The sequence below is a fragment of the Theropithecus gelada genome, chromosome X, assembly GCF_003255815.1.
Source record: "Theropithecus gelada isolate Dixy chromosome X, Tgel_1.0, whole genome shotgun sequence".
Taxonomy (NCBI): Eukaryota; Metazoa; Chordata; class Mammalia; order Primates; family Cercopithecidae; genus Theropithecus; species Theropithecus gelada.
This window is the reverse complement of record NC_037689.1, coordinates 101,197,383-101,219,962: the sequence shown is the minus strand read 5'-3', so window position 1 is coordinate 101,219,962 and position 22,580 is coordinate 101,197,383. Positions and strand designations below refer to the sequence as shown.

The window sequence follows — 22,580 nt, the reverse complement described above, 5'->3', positions numbered from 1 at the left end:
TAAGGGCACTAATCCCTTCCAGTGGCCCCAACTCCTAATATCATCACCCTGGAAGTTTGGATTTCAACATGTAATTTTTTGGGGGAAGGACATGAACATTTAGTTTCATTGTACATAGTATTGAATAAAATATGCCAGCCGTAAAAAATACATGCTGTATAGTTCCATTTATATGGAGTTCACAAAACAGGCAATATCCTAAACTATACTGCTTAGGATGTAAAATATAAAGAAAAACAAGGAAATGGTTACCATAAATTTCAGGATTATTATTAGCTCTAGTGGGAAGGAAGGGGGATGACTGGAGGGGACATCAATGGCATTTCTGGACTGCTAACAGTATTCTATTTCTTGACATGAGTGGTGATTACCCCGTTTTTCATTTTGTAATAAATAATTTAGCTCTACATCTTGTGTATGCGTGTGACTCTATATGTGTGCTGTCTTTCATGATCAAATGTTAAAATGGCAGAACCACAGGAGAAACAAATTCACAACCATAATGAGAAACTTAATATGTTAAGTTTCAATTGTTAAGTTATCAATAACTGATAGAGCAAGCAGATAAAAATTCAGAAATGATAAAGATGCTTGGAACAATTTGACAAACTTTTCTAAAGGACATACACAGAACTCTGAACCCCGTAAATGTAGGCATGAAACATTTTTACAAAAATTGACTATTAGGTCATAAGGATGTCTCAATAAATACAAAAGGATTGCAGTTATACACATGTTCTCTGACCCTCAAAACACTTATACAGAGATCAATAATCAATAGCAAAAAGAAAACTAGAAAATTTCCATATTTGGGAATATTTTGCCCTTTTCTCACATCATTCCTCCTGGCATTTTGTACTAAGAGAATTTGATTTCGTGTTAGAGAACTCAGGCTCTATGACGGGCATACTTTTTGGCCCAATATAACTAGTGGGGATTACAAGTGAAAGGAGAGTCATCAAATCTACTGTAAATATGGGATAATTGAGATTTGGAATGGTCAAAAAATGGTTCCAAGATCAAAGAGCTGATAGTAAGTGGTAGGGATGGGACTGGAACTCATGACCCCAATAGTCCATGATCTTAAGATACTCTGCCAGACTGCATCTCTCATATCCTGTGAGTTGTATGTGTGGTGATGGGCAGGAGTCAGCTACTTTGTGCTCCATTCTGAAGACAAAAAGACAGCTGGTCCTGGAACCTAAGTCTGTGGACTCACAGCTATTCTCAGTAAACTCAATGACTGGCCTGTGTAATTTAGGAGGGCCCTGCTCTCTACATCTCAGAGCTTTTTTCATAACAAATATCTACTCTCTAGGGGTAAAGATTTTACCAGAGCTCTGTCTCAGAGCTGTGGGGTAACAGTGATTACCTAACTCCATCACCCTCTATGCTTCTTGTGTCATCTAAGGGGAGGATCGACGCTATACAAAAAGAAACACTTGCGGAGGTCACAGGCCAGAGACATAGGTCCACTAAAAGATGGAGATTTAGTTGGAATATTATAGAATACTCCCTATCCCCAATGTCTTATCACTACACCATCAGGGCTCTAGTATAACAGTAAATTACAATGGAAAGAGCTGCAAAAACTAGAGTCTCTCTGTTTGGGAAGCCCAAAGTCAAGAGGGGAGACAAAAACAACACTGAGAAATTTGATGCCTCTAGCACCTACAGCAATAGCAAACATTAATCAAAGCACAACTCCTAGCCAGATTAACATAGCTCCTTACACCGGAGGGTTATTTACCTTATTTACCTCAGTTCCTATATACGTGATATAGTATGTCTGGTTTTTAACAAAAAATTACAAGACAGCAAAAGGCAAGGGGAAAAAACATTCTGAAGAAACAAAGCAAGCTTTAGAACCAGACTCAGATATGATACAGTTTTTGAAATTGTAAGACAAAGAATTTAAAATAACTATGATCAGAACGGGTGTGGTGGCTCATGCCTGTAATTCTAGCACTTTAGAAGGCCAAGGTGGGAGGATCACTTGAGGCCAGGAGTTCAAGACCAGTCTGGGCAACAGAGCAAGATTTCGTCTCTTAAAAAAAAAATTAGCTGGGCATGGTGGTGCCTGCCTGTAGTCCTAGCTACTTGGGATGCTGAGGCAGAAGGATTGCTTGAGCCCAGGAGTTTGAGGCTACAGTGAGCTGTGATCATGCCACCACATGCCAGCCTGGGCAGCAGAGCAATATCTTATCTCTAAAGAAGTAAAAATAATAAATAAAGTAACTATGATCAATACATTAAGGGCACTAATGGAAAAAATAGACAACATGCCAGAATAGATGGGTAATGAAGCTAGAGAGAAGGAAATGCCAAGAAAGACTCAAAAGAAAATACTAGAAATTAAAAAGTAAACTAACAGAAACAAGGAATGCCTTTGATAGGTTCATCAATGGACTAGACATAGCTGAGGAAAAAGATAAATGAGCTAAAGATATGTCAGTAGAAACCTCTCAAACTGAAATGCAAATAGAAAAAAAGTAAAAAATAGAACATAATATCCAAGAACTATGGGACAATTTCAAGACAAGTAACATATGCTAAATTGGAATACCAGAAGAAGGAATAGAGAATGAAGCAGAAGAAATATTTGAAGTAATGGCAGATAACTTTCCAAAATTAATAGACACCAAACAATACATCCAAGAAGTTCAGTGGACAACGGGCAGAATAAATACCAAAAGAAAACACCAGTACACCTAGGCATATAATATTCAAACTGCATAAAACCAAAAACAAAGAGGAAATTGCCGAGACCAGCTTGGTCGTGGAGACCCTAGCCCAGCGGCGCTAGAGGAATTAAAGACACATACACAGAAATATGGCATGTGGAGTGGGAAATCAGGGGTCTCACAGCCTTCAGAGCTGAGAGCTCCAAACAGAGATTTACCCACATATTTATTGACAGCAAGCCAGTGATAAGCATTGTTCTATAGATTATAGATTATAGATTTACTAAAAGTATTCCTTATGGGAAACAAAGGGATGGGCCGAAACAAAGGGATGGGCTCTCGCTAGTTATCTGCAGCAGGAACATGTCCTTAAGGCACAGATCACTCATACTATTATTTGTGGCTTAGGAATGCCTTTAAGCGGTTTTCTGCCCTGGGTGGGCCAGGTGTTCCTTGCCCTCATTCCGGTAAACCCACAACCTTCAGCGTGGGCGTTATGGCCATCACAAACATGTCACAGTACTGCAGAGATTTTGTTTATGGCCAGTTTTGGGGCCAGTTTATGGCCAGATTTGGGGGCCTATCCCCAGCAGGAAATAATGAAAGAAACCAGAGGGGAAAAAAACACCTTACCTGTGGAAGAACAAGGATAAGAACTGCAGTGGAATTGTCACCAGAAACCATGCAAGCAAGAAGAGAGTAAAGTGAAATACTTAAACTGTTGAAAGAAAAAACAACCAACCTAATATTATTTTTTTATTTTTTATTTTTTTTGAGACAGAGTCTTACCCTGGCTCGGGCTAGAGTGCAGTGGTGCAATCATGGCCCTCTGCAGCCTCGAATTCCTGGGCTCAAGCAATCCTCCCACCTCAGCCTCCTGAGTCTCAGCTGGGACTACAGGCACATGTTACCATGCCAGGCTAATTTTTGTATATTTTTGTAAAGACAGAGTTTCCACATTTTGCCCAGGCTGGTCTCAAACTGCTGAGCTAAATGATCCACTCACCTTGGCCTCCCACAGTGCTGGGATTACAGTTGTGCACCACTGTATCCAGCCTAAAATTCTGTATCCAGCAAAATTATCCTTCAAAAGTGAAGGAGAAATAAAATAAATACTTTCTCAGACAAACAAAAACTGATGGAATTCAGCACCAGCAAGCCTGCCCTTTAAGAAATGTTAAAAGATTTTCTTTAGGCAACTTAGATCTACATAAAGAATGAAAGAGGATTAGAAATGAAATAAATGAAAGTAAAGAAAAATATTTATTTTTCTTATTCTTAATTGATCTAAAAGATAACTGAAGAAATAATAGCAACAATATACTGCGTGATTATAGTGTATGAGTAATTGAAATGAATGACAAATGCTCTGCATTAAGGTATGTGCACTACATACAAGTTAAACGGAAGAGTGTTATTTGAAAGTGGACTTGGTCGGGCGCGGTGGCTCACGTCTGTAATCCCAGCACTTTGGGGAGCTGAGGCAGGTGGATCAAGAGGTCAGGAGATCGAGACCATCCTGGCTAACACGGCGAAACCTTCTAGTGAAAATACAAAAATTAGCGGGGCAAGGTGGCACACACCTATAGTCCCAGCTACTCGGGAGGCTGAAGCAGGAGAATCACTTGAACCCGGGAGGCAGAGGTTGCAGTGAGCTGAGATTGCACCATTGCCCTCCAGCCTGGGCGATAGAGTGAGACTCTTCTCAAAAAAAAATAAAAAAAAAAAAAAATAAAGTGGACTTAGATTGGTTAATATATAATAAACTCAAGAGAAATCACTAAAAGTTGTTTTAAAAAGTATAGCTGATACACTAAGAGAGGAGACAAAATGAAATCATGTAAAATAATTAAAACCAGAGAAGGCAAAAAAAGAAACCTTGGACAACAAATAGAAAACTGTTACAAACATGGTTGATATTAATCCAAATATATTAAGAAACACTCTAAATGTGAGGGGTCAAAATACACCAGTTGAAGACAGAATTTGTCAGAGTGAATTTAAAAAAAAAAACCAACTAGGCCAAGCGCAGTGGCTCACGCCCGTAATCCTAGCACTTTGGAAGGCCAAGGTGAGCAGATCACTTGAGCCCAGAAGTTTGAGACCAGGCTAGGAAACATGGCGAAACCCCATCTCTACAAAAAATACAAAAATGTGCCAGGTATGGTGGCATGTGTCTATGGCCGCAGCTACTCAGGAGCCTGGGGTAGGAGGCTCGATCGAGCCCAGGAGGCCAAGGCTGCAGTGAGCCATGATCATGCCACTGCACTCCAGCCTAGGTGACAGAATAAGACCCTATCACAAAAAAAAGAAAAAAAACCCAACTACATGTTGTCTACAAGAAGCCCACTTTAAACATAAGACTGAGAGGTTAAACATAAAGCAATGGAGAAAGATATATCATACTACACTAATGAAAAGAAAGCTGAAGTAGCTATATAATTTTAGACAGCTGACTTCAGAACAAAGACAATTATCAGAGATAAACAGGGGCATTACATAATAATAAAGGGAACAATTCTCCAACACATAATAATTATAATTAGTTATATACCTAACAATAGAGTGTCAACATATGTGAGGCAAACACTAAGAAATGAAAGGAGAAATAGACAAAAATCCATTATTAGAGTTGCAGATGTCAATAACTCCTGCCAGTCAGTAATTGATAGATTAAGCAGGCAGAAAATCAATATGGATATAGTTGATCCGAAAGACATACTAATCAACTTTTAGCTAAATGACACTTCATCTAATTTACAGAACACCCCAACAGAACACCATTTTTTTTCAAGTTCACATAGAAAATTCACCAAGAGAGAACGTATTCTGTTTCATAAAAGATACCATGACAAACTAAAAATAAGAGAAATCATAAGTATGCTCTCAATAAAATTAAACTAAAAATCAGTAACAGAAAGATAGATGGAAAACAAATATCTGGAAATCAAACATACTTCTAAATAACACAGCTCAAAGAAGAGCTCTCAAGAGAAATGAATCAACCCAAATGCCCATCAATGATAGACTGGATTAAGAAAATGTGACACATATACACCATGGAATACTATGCACCCATAAAAAAGGATGAGTTCATGTCATTTGCAGGGACATAGATGATGCCTGAAACCATCATTCTCAGCAAACTAACACAAGAACAGAAAACCAAATACTACATGTTCTCACTCATAAGTGGGAGTTGATCAATGAGAACATATGGACACAGGGAGGGGAGCATCACACACCGGGGCCTGTCACGGGGCAAGGGGGTAAGGGAGGGATAGCATTAGGAGAAATACCTAATATAGATGACGGGTTGATGGGTGCAGCAAACCACCATAGAATGTGTATACCTATGTAACAAACCTGCACATTCTGCACATGTACCCCAGAACTTAAAGTAGTAAAAAAAAAAAAAAAAAAAAACAGCAAGAAGCTCACAGTCTGCAACTTGAAAGAGGACCCTCACAAGAACCCAACCATGCTGGTACCTGATATTGGACTTCCAGACTTCCAGAACTGTGAGGAAAAAAACATTGCTGTTGTTTATATGCCATCCGGGCTATGATATTTTATTATAGCAACTTGCTCAGACTGATATGGTTAATGTACGGATTTTTGCCAAATTTTTACCTTACCCTCCACCATTAAAGAGACTTGTTACTTTGCTACTTTATTTTCTTCCCCTTACCCATTCTTCAACGATGGTCCTTTCTGGGCAGATTTGTTCTTTTGGGCTAATGAAAAATTGATGGTTATGGGTGGAAAACAGGACCAGATGGGTAACAGAGAAAGGGGGTGACTTAGCAAAATAATTTGCCAATCTGTTTATTAATACTGAGGAGAAAAACATAGAACGAGTTAAAACCATGAGAGCAGGAGATTAGGAAAGGCGTTTTTCGAGAATTTAGAATTGGAGAAGTGAAAAGGCACCTACAATGTGCAAAAAAGATGTAAAGGAGAGAAATGGAGAATTTGCTGTAGTGTATAAATGTTCTTTTTGTAGAATCATAAAAGAAATCCACAGGGAAGCTATGATTCAGTATAGATTCATCTGTACCTAGTTGTTATTAATAAACATTTAATTACTTTGAAAAAATATTTTGAACTAAATGAAAATATAACATATCAAATTTGTGGGAAAATATGATATAGCAAATGATAGAAATCACAAGTATGCTCTCAATAAAATTAAACTAGAAATCAATAACAGAAAGGTAGATGGAAAACTCAAATATCTGGAAATTAAACATACTTCTAAATAACACAATTCAAAGAAGAATCCTCAAGAGAAATGTAAAAATATTTTGAAATAAATGAAATACAACATATCAAATTTGTGGGATTCCCCAAAGCAGTGCTTAGGGGAAAATTTCTAGCTTAAACGCATATATGAGAAAGGAAAAATCTATAATCCATAATCTAACCTTTCACATTAGGAAACTAGAGAAAGAGGAGTAACTTAAGCCTAGAGCAAACAAAAGATATAATAAAAATTAGAGAAGAAATAAACTGAAAACAGAAAAACAACAGAGGAAATCAATTAAACCAAAGCTGGTTCTTTAAAAAGGGTAAATAAAATTGACAGATTACTTGCCAAGCTAACCAAGAACAAAGAAAGAAGACAAATTAACAATATCAGAAATGAGGCCAGGTGTTGTGGCTCACACCTCTAATCTCAGCACTTTGGGAGGCTGAGGCTGGAGGATCACTTTGGCTCAGGTGTTTGAGACCAGCCTGGGCAACATAGCTCTACAAAAAAATTTTAAAAAAGAAATGAAGGTGGAGTTATCATTATTGATCCCATGGACATTAAGAAGTTAATATGAACAACTCCACACCTACAAATTTGTTAATATAGATGAAATGTACCAATTCTACAAAATAAAAATTTTTAAGGGCAATTAAACATATACAGATTGGAAAGGAAGAAATAAACTGTCTTTATCTGCAGTTGACATGGCTGCCAAATAACTGACAAATGCCTGGTGCAAAGTCCCAGCATACAAGATTAATATACAAAAGTCAGTTGCTTTCCTATATACTAGCAATGAACAATTAGCACTCAAAATGTAAAAGTGCCATTTATAATAGCAGTCACCAAATGCAGAATGTGACAGAAGAATTTTAATGTATCACAAATGTGTGAAACAACCTCACTGAAAGGGATGGGGGAATAAGGTACTGACATAGGTAAATTTGGAAATGAGTGGAGTCTATAAGACTAAAGGCAAAAGGAACTGTACATGGCACTCTACTCCAGTTGATAAAGTTGTTTTCCACAGGGTTACAGGTTTACAGTTTTGAAACCACTATATATTTATATAATTAATAAACAATAAAATGGATGGCAGATGGTAGGAGACAGGTTTCTCACAGTTGGAGTAGAAGGTTACAAATAAGCAAGGGGAGGCTAGAATGATCCATGCAGTAATAGACTGTAGTTGGAGACACTAGTATAAATTCATGTTTAGCCTTATATAAATACAGATGGTTATATACAGAAATATTTATATTTCCATAAATACTTTATATATGTATGGGTATTATATACACATATATCTTTTTGCTATGTCAACTGAGAGGGCCTAGAAGCAATTTTATTTCAGCAGCAATGAGTGTGTCTAGCACCCAGGTCTTGTTTTTCTAACACCATTCTCCAACATAAGATACCAGGGCTACTTGGAGAAATGACTGATTCTAGGACTTGGGCAATATGAAAGATAAAGCTATAGCATCTTGTAGTGCCAGAATGTAAGTAAATACTAAAAAAAAACCCTCCACAACATAACAATGGAAGCATGTCAAATGAATACAGGAGCCAACTGAAAGCTCCCAGTGACCAAAGCTGGAACAATTTGAGCAAAAACATGTAAAGTAGTATTGCGTTAATCCAAAGTAAAATAGTCATGAGCCTACATTGTTACAAATAAACTGAATATATAAATAGGTGGGGAAGAAGAGTCAAATATCCTCTGCAGAGGGACTCCAAATAATTTTTGTCAATACTCTGCCTTCAAGGAGGTAATAATGCCCTACTCCTTAAGTGTGGGCTGCCAATAGTGACTTTATTCCAAAGAATACAGTATGGAAAGTGAAAAATAAAACTTAACCTTGGAGAAACCTGACAAACACTACTTCAGTCAGGTTACCAAGGATAAGAACAGTGGTAAATGTATTGACGGTATGTCCCCTTTATATGATGAGAATGGCATTTTACTTCTGTGGTCTTCTTCCCAAAACACAATGCCTGTGTAATCACAAGACAAGCAAACCCAAGTTTTGGGACATTATACAAAATACCTGACCAATACTTCTCAAAAGTGTCAAGGTCATCAAAAAACAGGCAAAGTCTGAAAAGCTCTCACAGCTAAGTGGAGCCTATGGAGACATGACGACTAAATGTAACCTGAATGGGATCCTGGAACAGAAAAAGGACATTAGGAGAAATCTGAATAAAGTACATACTTTACTTAATAATATATCTATCAATATTGGTTAACTGTGACAAATCCACCCTGCTAATGTAAGATGTTAATAATAGGGGACAGTGCATATGGGATACTCTGTACTCTTTGTAATAATTCTGTAGATCTAAAACCATCCTAAAAGTTTATTTTAAAAAAATACTGTGGCCGGGCGCGGTGGCTCAAGCCTGTAATCCCAGCACTTTGGGAGGCCGAGGCGGGCGGATCACGAGGTCAGGAGATCGAGACCATCCTGGCTAACATGGTGAAACCCCGTCTCTACTAAAAATACGAAAAAAACTAGCCGGGCGTGGTGGCGGGCGCCTGTAGTCCCAGCTATCGGAGGCTGAGGCAGGAGAATGGCCTGAACCTGGGAGGCGGAGCTTGCAGTGAGCTGAGATCGCGCCACTGCACTCCAGCCTGGGTGACACAGCACGAGACTCCGTCTCAAAAAAAAAAAAAAAAAAAAAAAAAAAAAAAAAAAAAATACTGTAACGAAATAAAAAGCTACTCAAGAGCCAGGGGGAAAAATCACATAGGTAGATGGGTCTGTTGAAATAGTAAAGCAGAGCTTAACAGAAATTTCCTGGAAGACAATTCGTAAGAAAAAAGGGTCAGCAGACTAGAGATTAACAAATGAGAATAGCACAGCATCTCGTCACTCAGCTTTTTCTCCTGGCTCAATCTCCACTATCTAAATCCGGTGGAAAACGGCTATATGCAAAAATACACACAAGTCAACAAAAAACATGGAAAGCAGTGTTTTGTAAAAACTTTATAAAATATCAAGGCCCAAGTGACAATTGGGTACTAACAACCTGAATTAGGATAACTCTATTGTAGGTAGAGATGGAATTCTCCACTTTTCTGTTGGGACATAGTGTTGCTTAGTCCATCATGGTCTCCAGCCCAGCAGCAGCAGCTACTGCCTTAGGAGGGTGCAGGATCCATGAGAAAGGGACATACTACCTTTCAAGTATGGCATTACCCAGAAAGAGTGGCACCCATCTCTCAGCTGTCTGGACTTATTTCTGGGCATAGGTGAGACCTCCTTCAGCCCTCCCCAAGTGTCTGACTGGGTACTGGTTCTGCTAGTGCAAGGGGAGAGAGTAGGAGCCAGCCTAACACAGCTCACACACTCAATACCTCATTTGATCTTCTCCACATGTCTAGGCTAATTTTATCCCCGTTTCACAGATGTCAAGGCTGTCCCTTACAGCAATGGAGCTGTAATAACCATCGAGTTGACTCCTCCAGCTTCCAGTCCCAGAAGTAATGCAACTTTTACCCATCATTTTATGTCCTGACAACAAGAATTTTAAGTATATCCACTGTCTTTATAAGTTCACTGGGCAGTTCATTTGAATGCTTATTCAAATGAATGAAATTCAAATATTCACTGTTTTCCAATATTTTAACTTTTATTATTTTTATGATTAAGAAATCTGTTTTTAGGAGAAAAATGGACAGATGAACAAAAAAGTACAGAAAAAATCACGCACAGATAACCACTGTTAATCTTTTAGTTGACACAGCTTTCAGAATTGTTTTCTATACATAAATTACTAGGTATCTTTGTAGTTTTACAAAAATGTACTGATGCCATATGTTTGGTTCTGCAAGTTGTGTTTTTTAATTTTACAATGCACCATCAACATTCTTTCCATGTAACGGATGAAAATTTGCTACTAAGAACACCGCGTTGCAGTTGGGTCAAAAGGCTGCTAGTAACAGGAGGGATGCCTAAAGTAAAGTACTACCGTAGGGGTAAAGCACATGGCCTGGTAAATGCCTGCCAGGGACACTACACATAAGGAATGTCTTCAATGTCCCTTCGTGGGGCCCTGCAGCCACCCCTGAATTCCCTTGGGCCTCTAGGGTAGAAGGGGTCCTGTAAATTTCTTTGCATCCACAAAAACGCCCCCAATTTCTGTTTGCTTTTTCTCTTCTCATCCTGCACCTTAGCCATATTGTCAAATTCTCTTATCATGTCCTCATTGCTGAAATTCATATCGTGTATGGCCTCTTTATACTCCTTGAGGTAATGAGCCAGCCCCTTATTAGTTTTTCTTTTGGCTTTCCTGGGTACATCATCCTCAGCTGGGCGCTTTCCTGCAGCTCTTGTTTCACTCCCTGGCTCTCCTTGACTCTCTGGCTTTCCCTCTATCCCTGGTTTTCCCTCTCTCTCTGATCCTCCCTCCATCTCTGACTCTCCCTCCCTCTCTGACTTTCCTTCTTCTTTTGCCTTTCCCTCACTCTCTGGCTTTCCTTTATCCTTTAACATTTCCTCATCTCCTGTTTTGCCCTTGTTTTCTGTCTTTCCCTCGTTTTCCAACTTCTTGTCTTCCAGAGTACAAGCTACTTCTGGCTTTCTCTCGTCCTGTGGCTGTTCTTCATTTTTCATCTTTCCTTGGTTTGAAGCCATTCCTTCATTTTCATTGTAGAGTTTTTCCATGTCGAGATTTCTCCTCCTTTTCGTGCCCTGGGGGATGGGGGTGGAGGGAAGAGGAGACAAAGAGGAGACATGGGAGACTGAGTGCGTGGGATGAAATGCAGGTCTGGATAGTACTTGCATCTCACCCCTGATGAGGGTTCCCCTGAGCTGGCGGGGCCTCCAAGAGGGCCTTCTGCCCACCACGTAGCCTGCCACTCCTCCCACACACGTGAGCCAGCCATTGCCTGGCAGGCCCTGTCACTTTCTCTGCAGTGGTTCAGCCTGGTAAGGTGTGTATTAATGTGGGTGGGGGGATGGGCGGGGGCCCCAATTCGGCTCTGGCCGGGCTCTCCACACTCTCAACCCTTGTGGGCCCCTGTCCATGCAGCCCCCTACTTTCACGGACCTGCGGGGATTCTGGACAGGTTGCTCCTCTTTTTCAGGCTTCGCAGAGCGCTGGGAACAACAGACGCGCAGACCTGCGGACACACAGGAGACAGGGGTAGGGGCTGCGCGCTCAGCGGGCTCACAGGGACTCGGTTCCCTTTCCTGAGTCCAGGCCCTTCTCATCCAACGTTTTCCTCCCCTACCTCCCCCGCACCCCAGCCGCCATTTCTTTCCAGGCCTCGGGCACCAAACCAGGATGCTTTCCAAACTAATTTTGGGTCTCTGTGTCCTTCTTCCTCAGAGGCAACTCTCCTCCCCAGCCTCGCGGTCAACGTTTTTCTCTATGTGCGGGAACGGCAGAGGGGGTTTACTTCCACTGTCTCACTACTGGGGCGTCCCCAGCCCACCATCTCCGGCTCCAAAATGGACGGAGGGCAGAAAAGAGGATGTGCCTGGAAAGCGAGCATGGATACTTGGAGGTGCTCGCCTTCCTCACCCTCTGCCCACTGCCTACGTGCTCCCCCTCAGCCACCTTTAGCCGTTTTCCCACCACCATCTCTGTCCACACTCGGGCCAGCTTCCCTCGATTCGACCCGACCCCACCCCCAGCCTTTCCCGGTACTGTACCCGTTCCCCTTCCGCCATTCCAGTATTCCGCTGGCAGCGTGGAAGGCCCGCACACTGACCTGGAGGAAGCTGGACCAAGAATTAGGAGCCCAGGAACTGGAGCAGACGGGACCCAGCCGCGGGGACAGAGGGCGGGCACTCGGACCGGTGCCCACATCTGCGCCCGGGCGGATCACGTGAATGCCGCAGCACAGGAGTTCCACCGCCCCACGCCCCACGCCCCGCCTCCTAGCCAGCCGCTTCCAGCTACCCACCACCTCTCTCCAGCAGGTACCCTCTCACCTCCCTGGACCCTTTTGTCCTTTTCTTCTTGTTAAGAAATTAATCAAAGAAGGAATTTTAATGAAAATCGCAAAGTTGTTTTTTTTTTTTAATGAGTTGGGCGGTCCAGAGGAGGAGTCTTGATAATGTTGCTCTTAAATTCCACAGAAATAACGTAGACCCACCCGATAAAATCGTATAAATGTGAACTCAAGTACTGTATAAAGAATAGAATATCGACTTTAGAAAAAACTTAATAAAAATTTTCCAAAATAAATGAAATTGCCCCTTTTTCCTGACATGTACAAACATAAATTTTCAAATGAATAAAAAAAGTTATATTTGAAGCAAAATAAAAACGATTAATTTATCTTAAGTGAGAAACTGAATATACAGAGACAATGACCAGACCACATACGAAAATAGAACTGAGACCCACAACCGTTGCTGCAAGCAGCTCGAGAAGCCAAAGTATAGCATCTGCAGAAATGTTCAGGACTTTAATCAATTTGCTAGCCTTTCTGGCCTTTTTAATTTTTTTGACCTGATGACAAACAAGAAAAACCCAAATATGAACCCATACTCAATCACATAGGATGCTTGCCTCTAGTTGGCCTGCCTCTAGCTTCCTCACGTCAACAACATCCAATCAGAGCATACTTGAAGTCTTTGTGTTTTTGTTTTCCGCTATAAAGCTTTCCCACTCCCCTGCCTGCCTTTGAATCTCTGCCAGATTCAAATGATGGTGGCTTGACTTCCTTGCTATAAAAAAGCTGTGAATAAGTAGCACTTGTTTGTTCTCTTATGGGTAGTCTCCGTTTATCTCCACATAAGCTTTTGGTGTGGAAGGCCTTTAAATATAGTCACGTGCCACTTAATAATGGGGATATGTTCTGAGAAATGCATCAGGCAATTTCGTGGTGGTGCGAACATCGTAGAGTGTGGTTATACAAACCTATATGGTATAGCCTACTACACTCCTAGGCTGTATACTATAGCCTGTCGTATTCTATGCTGTCTGTTGTCGTTGGCCAATCGATATGCAGTGTGACTATATAACAAAGAGACAAATGCTGATAGATTAGATTACATGAAAATTTTTAACAGATTTGTTGAAGGACTGGGGACACATGCACCCTCCCCTGCTCTTATTGAATATATTGGTGAAATTTTTCTGAAGATCAACTTTGTAAATTATTTAAAAATAAAAATATTGGCCAGGCACAGTGGCTCACACCTGTAATCCCAGTGCTTTAGGAGGCTGAGGCGGGTGGATCACCTGAGGTCAGGAGTTCAAAACCAGCCTGACCAGAATGGTGAAACCCCCTCTCTACTAAAAATACCAAAACTAGCTGGGCGTGGTGGCGGGTGCCTATAATCCCAGCTATTTCATAGGCTGAGGCAGGAGAATTGCTTGAACCCGGGAGGCAGAAGTTGCAGTGAGTCGAGATCATGCCATTGCACTCCAGCCTGGGGGAGAGAGTGAGATTTCATCTCAAAAAAAAATTAATATTTGATCTTTTGTGTCAGTAATTTCACTTTTTCTTTTTTTTTTTTTTTCTTTTTGAGACGGAGTCTGGCTCTGTCGCCCAGGCTGGAGTGCAGTGGCCGGATCTCGGCTCACTGTAAGCTCCGCCTCCCGGGTTTACACCATTCTCCTGCCTCAGCCTCTCGAGTAGCTGGGACTACAGGCGCCTGCCACCTCGCCCAGCTAGTTTTTTGTATTTTTTAGTAGAGACAGGGTTTCACCGTGTTAGCCAGGATGGTCTCGATCTCCTGACCTTGTGATCCGCCTGTCTCGGCCTCCCAAAGTGCTGGGATTACAGGCTTGAGCCACCGCGCCCGGCGTAATTTCACTTCTAATAGTTACCCACAATGATAATTTTCTTTCTTCAACTTTTATTTTAAGCTCAGGGGCACATGTGCAGGATGTGAAGGTTTGTTACATAGATAAACATGTGCCATGGTGGTTTGCTGTATAGATCATCCCATCACCTAGGTATTAAGCCTGGCAGCCACTAGCTATTCTTCCTTATGCTCTTCCTCCCTGCCCCCAACAGGCCCCTGTGTGTGTTGTTCCCTGACATGTGTCCATGTGTTCTCATCATTCAGCTCCCAGTGAGAACACACGGTGTTTGGTTTTCTGTTCCTGCATTAGTTTGCTGAGAATAGTGGCTTCTAGCTCCATCCATGTGCCTGAAAAGGACATGATCTTGTTCCTTTTTATGGCTGCATAGTATTCCATGGTGTATATGTACCACATTTTCTTAATCTAGTCTATCATTGATGGGCATTTCAGTTGATTCCGTATCTTTGCTATTGTGAATAGTGCTGCAGTGAACATACGCGTGCATGTATCCTTGTAACAGAATGATTTATATTCCTTTGGGTATATAGCCAGTAATGAGATTGCTCAGTCAAATGGTATTTCTGGTTCTAGGTCTTTGAGGAATCGTCACAGTCTTCCACAGTGGTTGCTGATTTACACTCCCACCAACAGTGTAAAAGCATTTCTTTTTCTCTACAACCTTGCCAGCATCTGTTGTTTTTTGACTTTTTAATAATAGCCATTCTGACTGGCTTGAGATGGTATCTCATTGTGGTTGTGATTTGCATTTCTCTAACTATCAGTGATGTTGAGCTTTTTTCATATGTTTTTTGGCCTCATGTATGTCTTCTTTTGGGAAGTGTCTGTTCATGTCCTTTGGTTACTTTTTAATGGGGTTGTTTTTTCTCGTAAATTTGTTTAAGCTTCTTGGAGGCTCTGGATATTAGACCTTTGTCAGATGGATAAATTGCAAAAATTTTATCCCATTCTGTAGGTTGTCTGTTCACTCTGATGAGTTTTGTTTGCTGCATAGAAGGTCGTTAGTTTAATTAGATCTCATTTGTCAATTTTTGCTTTTGTTGCAATTGTCGGTGCCTATGTCCTGTATGGTATTGCCTAGATTTTCTTCTAAGGTTTTTGTAGTTTTGGGTTTTACATTTAAGTCTTTAATCCATCTCGAGTTAATATTTGTATATGGTATAAGGAAGGGGTCCAGTTTCAATTCTCTGCATATGGCTAGCCATTTCTCCCAGCACTATTTATTAAATAGGGAATCCTTTCCCCATTGCTCGTTTTTGTCAGATTTATTGAAGATCAGATGGTTGTAGGTGTGTGGTCTTATTTATGAGTTCTCTATTATGTTCCATTAGTCTATGTGTCCGTTCTTGTACCAGTACCATGCTGTTTTATTTACTGTAACCTTGTAGTATAGTTAGAAATCAAGTAGTGTGGCCGGGCGCGGTGGCTCAAGCCTGTAATCCCAGCACTTTGGGAGGCCGAGACGGGCGGATCACGAGGTCAGGAGATCGAGACCATCCTGGCTAACACGGTGAAACCCCGTCTCTACTAAAAAATACAAAAACTAGCCGGGCGAAGTGGCGGGCGCCTGTGGTCCCAGCTACTCGGGAGGCTGAGGCAGGAGAATGGCGTGAACCCGGGAGGCGGAGCTTGCAGTGAGCTGAGATCCGGCCACCGCACTCCAGCCTGGGCGACAGAGCCAGACTCAGTCTCAAAAAAAAAAAAAAAAAAAAAAAAAAAAAAAAAAAAAAAAAAAAAAAAGAAATCAAGTAGTGTGATGCCTCCAACTTTGTTTTATTTGCTTAGGATTGTCTTGGCTATTTGGGCCCTTTTTTGGTTCCATATGAGTTTTAAAATAGTTTTTTTCAGTTCTGTGAAGAATGTCAATGGTAGTTTAATGGAAATAGCATTGAATCTATAAATTACCTTGGGCAGTATGACCATTTTCATGATATTGATTCTTCCTATCCACGAGAATGAAATGTTTTCCATTTGTTTGGGTCCTCACTGAAATCCTCTCTGATTTCTTTTAGTAGTGGTTTTTAGTTCTCCTTGAAGAGGTCCTTCACTTCCCTTGTTAGCTGTATTCCTAGGAATTTTATTCTTTTTGTAGCAATTGTGAATGGAAGTTCATTCATCATTTGACTCTCAGCTCACATGTTGTTTGTATATAGGAATGCTAGTGATATTTGCACATTGATTTTATATCCTGAGCCTTTGCTGAAGTTGCTTATCAGCTTAAGAAGCTTTTGGGCTGAGATAATGGTGTTTTCTAGATATAGGAGAATTTCATCTGCAAACAAAGATAATTTGACTACCTTTCTTCCTATTTGAATACCCTTTATTTCTTTCTTTTGCCTGATTGCCCTGGTCAGAACTTCCAATACTATGTTGAATAGGAGTGGTGAGAGAGAGCATCCTTGTCTTGTGCTGGTTTTCAAGGGAAATGCCTCCAGCTTTTGCCCATTCTGTATGATATTGACTGTGGGTTTGTCATATGTGGGTGTTATTATTTTGAGGTATGTTCCTTCAATATGTAGTTTATTGAGAATTTTTAACATGAAGGGATATTGAATTTTATCAAAGGGTTTTTCTACATCTATTGAGATAATCATGTGGTTTTTGTCTTTAGTGCTGTTTATATGATTAATCACATTTATTGATTTGTGTATGTTTAACCAACCTTTCATCTCGGGGATGAAGCCAACTTGATCGTGATGGATAAGTTTTTGATGTGCTGCTGGATTTGATTTGCCAGTATTTTATAGAGGATTTTTGCATCAATGTTCATCAAGGATATTTATCTGAAGTTTTCTTTTTTTGTTGTATCTCTGCCAGATTTTGGTATCAGGATGATGCTGGCCTCTTAATATGAATTAGGGAGGAGTCTTTCCTTTTCAATTTTTTGGGAATAGTTTCAATAGAAACTATTCCAGCTGTTCTTTGTACCTCTGGTAAAATTCAGCTGTGAATCTGTCTGGTCCTGGGCTTTTTTGTTGTTGTTAGTAGGCTATTTATTACTGCCTCAATTTCAGAACTTGTTATTGGCCTATTCAGGAATTCAATTTCTTCCTGTTTCAGTCTTGGGAGGCTGTACGTGTCCAGGAATTTATCCATTTCTTTTAGGTTTTCCAGTTTATGTGCATAAAGGTGTTTATAGTATTCTCTGATGGTTTTTATATTTCTGTGGGGTCAGTGGTGATATCCCCCTATCATTTCTGATTGTGTTTATTTGATTTTTTCTCTTTTCTTCATTAGTCTGGCTAGCAGTCTATCTATTTTATTGATTTTTTCCAAAAACCAGCTCCTGGATTCATTGATTTTTTGAAGGGTTTTTCATATCTCTATCTCCTTTAGTTCAGCTATCATTTTGGCTATTTCTTGTCTTCTGCTAGCTTTAGGGTTTGTTTGCTCTTGGTTCTCTAGCTCTTTTAGTTGTGATGTTAGGTTGTTAACTTCATATCTTTCTAGCTTTTTGATGTACCCACAGAGATAATTAAGACAGTGCTAAAATAGTCTTATATTTAAAATGTTCACTTTGGGAAGCCAAGGTGGGTAGATTGCTTGAGCCCAGGAGTTTGAGACCAGCCTGGGCAACATGGCAAAACCCTGTTTCTGCAAAAATTACAACATTTAGCCCAGTGTGGTGGCACACACCAGTAGTCCCAGCTACTTGGGAGGCTGAGGTGGGAGAATTGATTGCTTGCTCTTGGGAGATAGAGGCTGCAGTGAGCTGTGACTGTGCCACTGCATTCCAGCCTCAGTGAAAGAGCCAGACCCTGTCTCAAAAAATTTATGTTAAAAGATTCCCATAGCAATTATTTATTGAACACTTATTATTTGTTTGTATTGTAACTACAGTAGTGATTCCATTGGCTTAGTTTATAATTTTAAAAAAATGGAACAACACAAATGTACATCATTACAGATTTAGTTACATAATCTTCTTAGTATACCTGCTTAATCTGGTTATCTTTGGGTGTTTGGTTTATAAAAATAATTAATCCTTATATATTGGGCACTTAATACACAGTAAAAATAATTCTTTATTAACTGTTCATCCCAATTGATAGTGACACTACTATGTGTGGTGGGACACAAAGGACAGCCACAAGTATGTGATGTTGCCCTCTAGAGATGCGACTTACGTTAGCAGCACTGTGCTAGCTACCTTGTCTTATCTGGCATGCTATTTCATTTATCTCTGGTGGGGCAATTCACACTTCAAGGAAGAAGAATGACTTATAAGGCTACAATTTTAACCAATATAGTACTGAAATAAGCACAGTAAGAGAAATAAAACAAGAAAGCCCACTAACACACCCAAGTATACAAGTTTTTAGTGTGTGATAGGGAAACATTTCTGATCAGTAGTAAAAAATAGGCTATTATAGAAACCATATTTGTGTAATTAGTTAAATATTTGAGGGAAAATTAAGAGCTTTATTTTCTGACATACATTCAGATATCTTCAGGATAGGCAAGAGACATGAAATAAAAGGCATCCAGGTTGAAAGGAAAGAAGTAAAACTATCTATTTGCAGGTGATGTGATCTTGTATATAGAACATCCCAAAGAATCCACTGAAGAACTGTGAGAACTAACAAATGAGTTCAGTGATGCAGCTGAATATATGATTTATATACAAAAGTTAATTGTATTTTATATGCTAGCAATGAACTATTCAAAGAGGAAAGTAAGAAAACAATTCCACTTAAAATAGCATAAAGATAATAAAACACTTAGAAATAAATTCAATAAAAGATCTAAGACTTGTACACCAAAAACTAAAAAAAATTGTTGAAAGAAATAAAAGAATACCTAAATAAATGGAAAAACATTCTATATTCATAGATTGGAAGACTTAATATTTCCAAAATTGATCCATAGAATCAATGTAATCTCTATCAAAATCTTATCTGGCTTCTTTGCAGAAATTGGTAAGCTGGTCCCAAAATCGACATGAAAATTCAGGAAACCCAGAATATACAAAACAATATTTAAAAAGAAGGAAAACATTGGAGGTCTCACACTTCCAGATTTCTATCAAGGCAGTGTGGTACTGGCATAAGGACATATAGATCAATGGAACATAATTAAGAGTCCAGAAATAAACCCTCATACCTACAGTCGTGCCAAGAAAATTCAACTATGAAAGAATAGTTTTTTTTAACAAATGGTGCTGAGACAAATGGATATCTACCTTCAAAAAAATGAATTTGGGCCTCTTTCTCACACCATCTACAAAACTTACTTCAAAATAGATTAGAGTCCTATTTGTAAGAGCTAAAACTATCAAATTCTTAGAAGAAAACTTAGGTGTAATTCTTTATGACCTTGGATTAGGCAGTGGTTCTTCAGATATGACAACAAAAGCTCAAGAAACAAAAGAACTATAGATAAATGGGACCTCATCAAAATGCAGAATTTTTATGATTCAAAGGACATCATCAGGAAAGTGAGAAGACAACTAACAGACTAGGAAAAATTTTTGCGAGTAATGTATCTGATAAGGGACTTGTATCTATAATATATAGAAATACTTACAACTAAATAATTTTAAAAACCCAATTTTAAAATGGGCAAAGGATCTGAATAGGTATTTCTCCAAAGAAAATATACGAATGGCCAATAAATACATGAAAATGTGCCCAACATCATTAGCCATCAGGAAAATGCAAATCAAAGCCATAATGAGATACTACTTTATACCCACTAGGATGGATATAATAAACAAGAAATATAATGACAAGTATTTGCAAAAAATGTAGAAAAATTTGAACCATCACATACTATAGGTGGGAACATCAAATGGCACACTACTGTGGAAAACAGTTGGGCAGTTCCTCAAAATGTTAAACATGGCATTACCATATGACTCAACAATTCCACTCCTAAGTATATCCCCAAGGCAAATGGAACAATATGCTGACACAAAACTTGAATATGTATGTTCCTGGCAGCATTATTCATTATAGTTAGAAAGTAGAAATATTCTTAAATACCTATCACTCAATGAATAGATATATAAAATACGGTATATCTGTACAATGGAATATTATTTGGCAAAAGAAATGGAAAAAGAAATGGAACAAAGTGCTGATACATGCTAAAACGTGAATGAACCTTGAAAACTTTGTGCCAAGTGAAATAATCCAGTCACAAATTATTACATATTGTATGAGTCCATTAATATGCAACATTTAGAATTGGTATATCCATAGAGACAGAAGGTAAATTAGTGGTAGCCTAGGGCTGGGGGTGGGAAATTGAAGGGAAGATGGTAGTGACTGCTAATGGGCATGAGATTTCTTTGTGATGATGGTTGCACAACTCTGTGAGTATACTAAAAAACCATTTGATTATGTACCCTAAATAGGCGAATTATATGGCACGCGAATTATATCTCAATAAAGCTGTGATAAAAATCTGTCATAATATTGATTATTTCAAAGTATTATATATGCAGATTTTCACTATAATGGATTGAACTAAAGTCACATAATTTTTCTCTATTATGCATGTTTTAATATTTATATGTTAGTACCTTTCCTTGATTATTTTATTTGGATTTATTCTAAAAACTTGAATTAATGGATCAAAAGTTATGAGAATTTTAAGATTTCTTGATATATGTAGCTAAATGTTTACTAGGTTGTTAATTATAAAAAATACAGAAAATCAAACATATATAATGTAGAGGGTGGGGTTGTATGCTATATTTTATTAAATTTTTCTATGCATATTTCATATACAATTTGTATATTTAATGAAATTGTACTGTATATACTGTTCTGCTACTTGATTCTTTCACTTAAAACTATATCTTCAGAACATTCCCACGTCAGTCTACATTTTAGTGGTTGCATAATATTCTACTCTTCACAGTTACCAAAATTTATTTAATCAATTCCCCATTGATTAGCATTAGAAATGTTCCATATTTTTACTGTTAACAACATTGATCTATTGAATATCTATATGCATATTGCATCCATTTATTTACCTGAGGAAGAGATTTAATTTCCAAAGTTGTTATGTCCCACTCCACATATGATGTGTGACCTTTCCATTCTTCCCATTGACAGATGTGGACTTTGTCTCTTCCTTTTGAATTTGGGAGGCTTGTGACTACTTTGATCTGTATAGTACAGTGTAAATCACTTTGTGTGACTTTTAAGGTTAGGTCAAAAAGCCCCACAAGGTTATCTGCCTGGCATTTTTGGAACATTCACTCTTGGAGAAGCAGCTGCCATGTAACAATTCTTCCTACCCTGAAACCACCATGCTGGAAAGGCCATATATATGCTCTTTAGTTGACAGCTCCAGCTGTGTTGTAATCCAAAAGCTAGCAATAACTGCCATCCCTGTTAGTGAGCCCTCTTGGATTTCCATCCCAGTCCAGCTTTAAGATGATTGCTGTCCTAGCTGACATATTTTATTGATTGATTGATTGAATGAGACAGAGTCTCGCTCTGTCACCCAGACTGGAGTGCAGTGGTACAATATCAGCTCACTGCAACCTCCGCCTCCGGGTTCAAATGATTCTCCTGCCTCAGCCTCCTGAGTAGCTGGGATTACAGGTGCATGCCACCACACCAGGCTAATTTTAGTAGAGACGGGGTTTCGCTATGTTGGTCAGGCTGGTCTCAAACTCCTGACCTCAGGTGATCTACTCACCCTGGCCTCCCAAAATGCTGGGATTACAGGCGTGAGCCACGGTGCCTAGCCTCCAGCTGACATCTTGACTTCAACATCATGAGAGTCCCAAAATAAGAACCTAGCAGCTGAACACTTCTTGAATATAAATGGTTAAATTTTGGAGTAATTTGTTATACAGCAATACTAACCTTAATAATCTGTATAAAATATGA

At 39.3% G+C, this 22,580-nt stretch overlaps 1 protein-coding gene across 1 annotated transcript; it reads right to left on the bottom strand.

The window, feature by feature from the left end:
- Nucleotides 1-10,551: 10,551 nt before the first annotated feature.
- On the bottom strand, nucleotides 10,552-22,449 carry TCEAL4 (transcription elongation factor A like 4). Its single transcript, XM_025372194.1, is given in 5 exon segments — nucleotides 10,552-11,633; nucleotides 11,982-12,064; nucleotides 12,523-12,658; nucleotides 21,713-21,837; nucleotides 22,383-22,449. Coding segments are annotated over 5 exon segments (1,089 nt in total). The 3' UTR covers nucleotides 10,552-10,955.
- Between the last annotated feature and the right edge of the window lie 131 nt (nucleotides 22,450-22,580).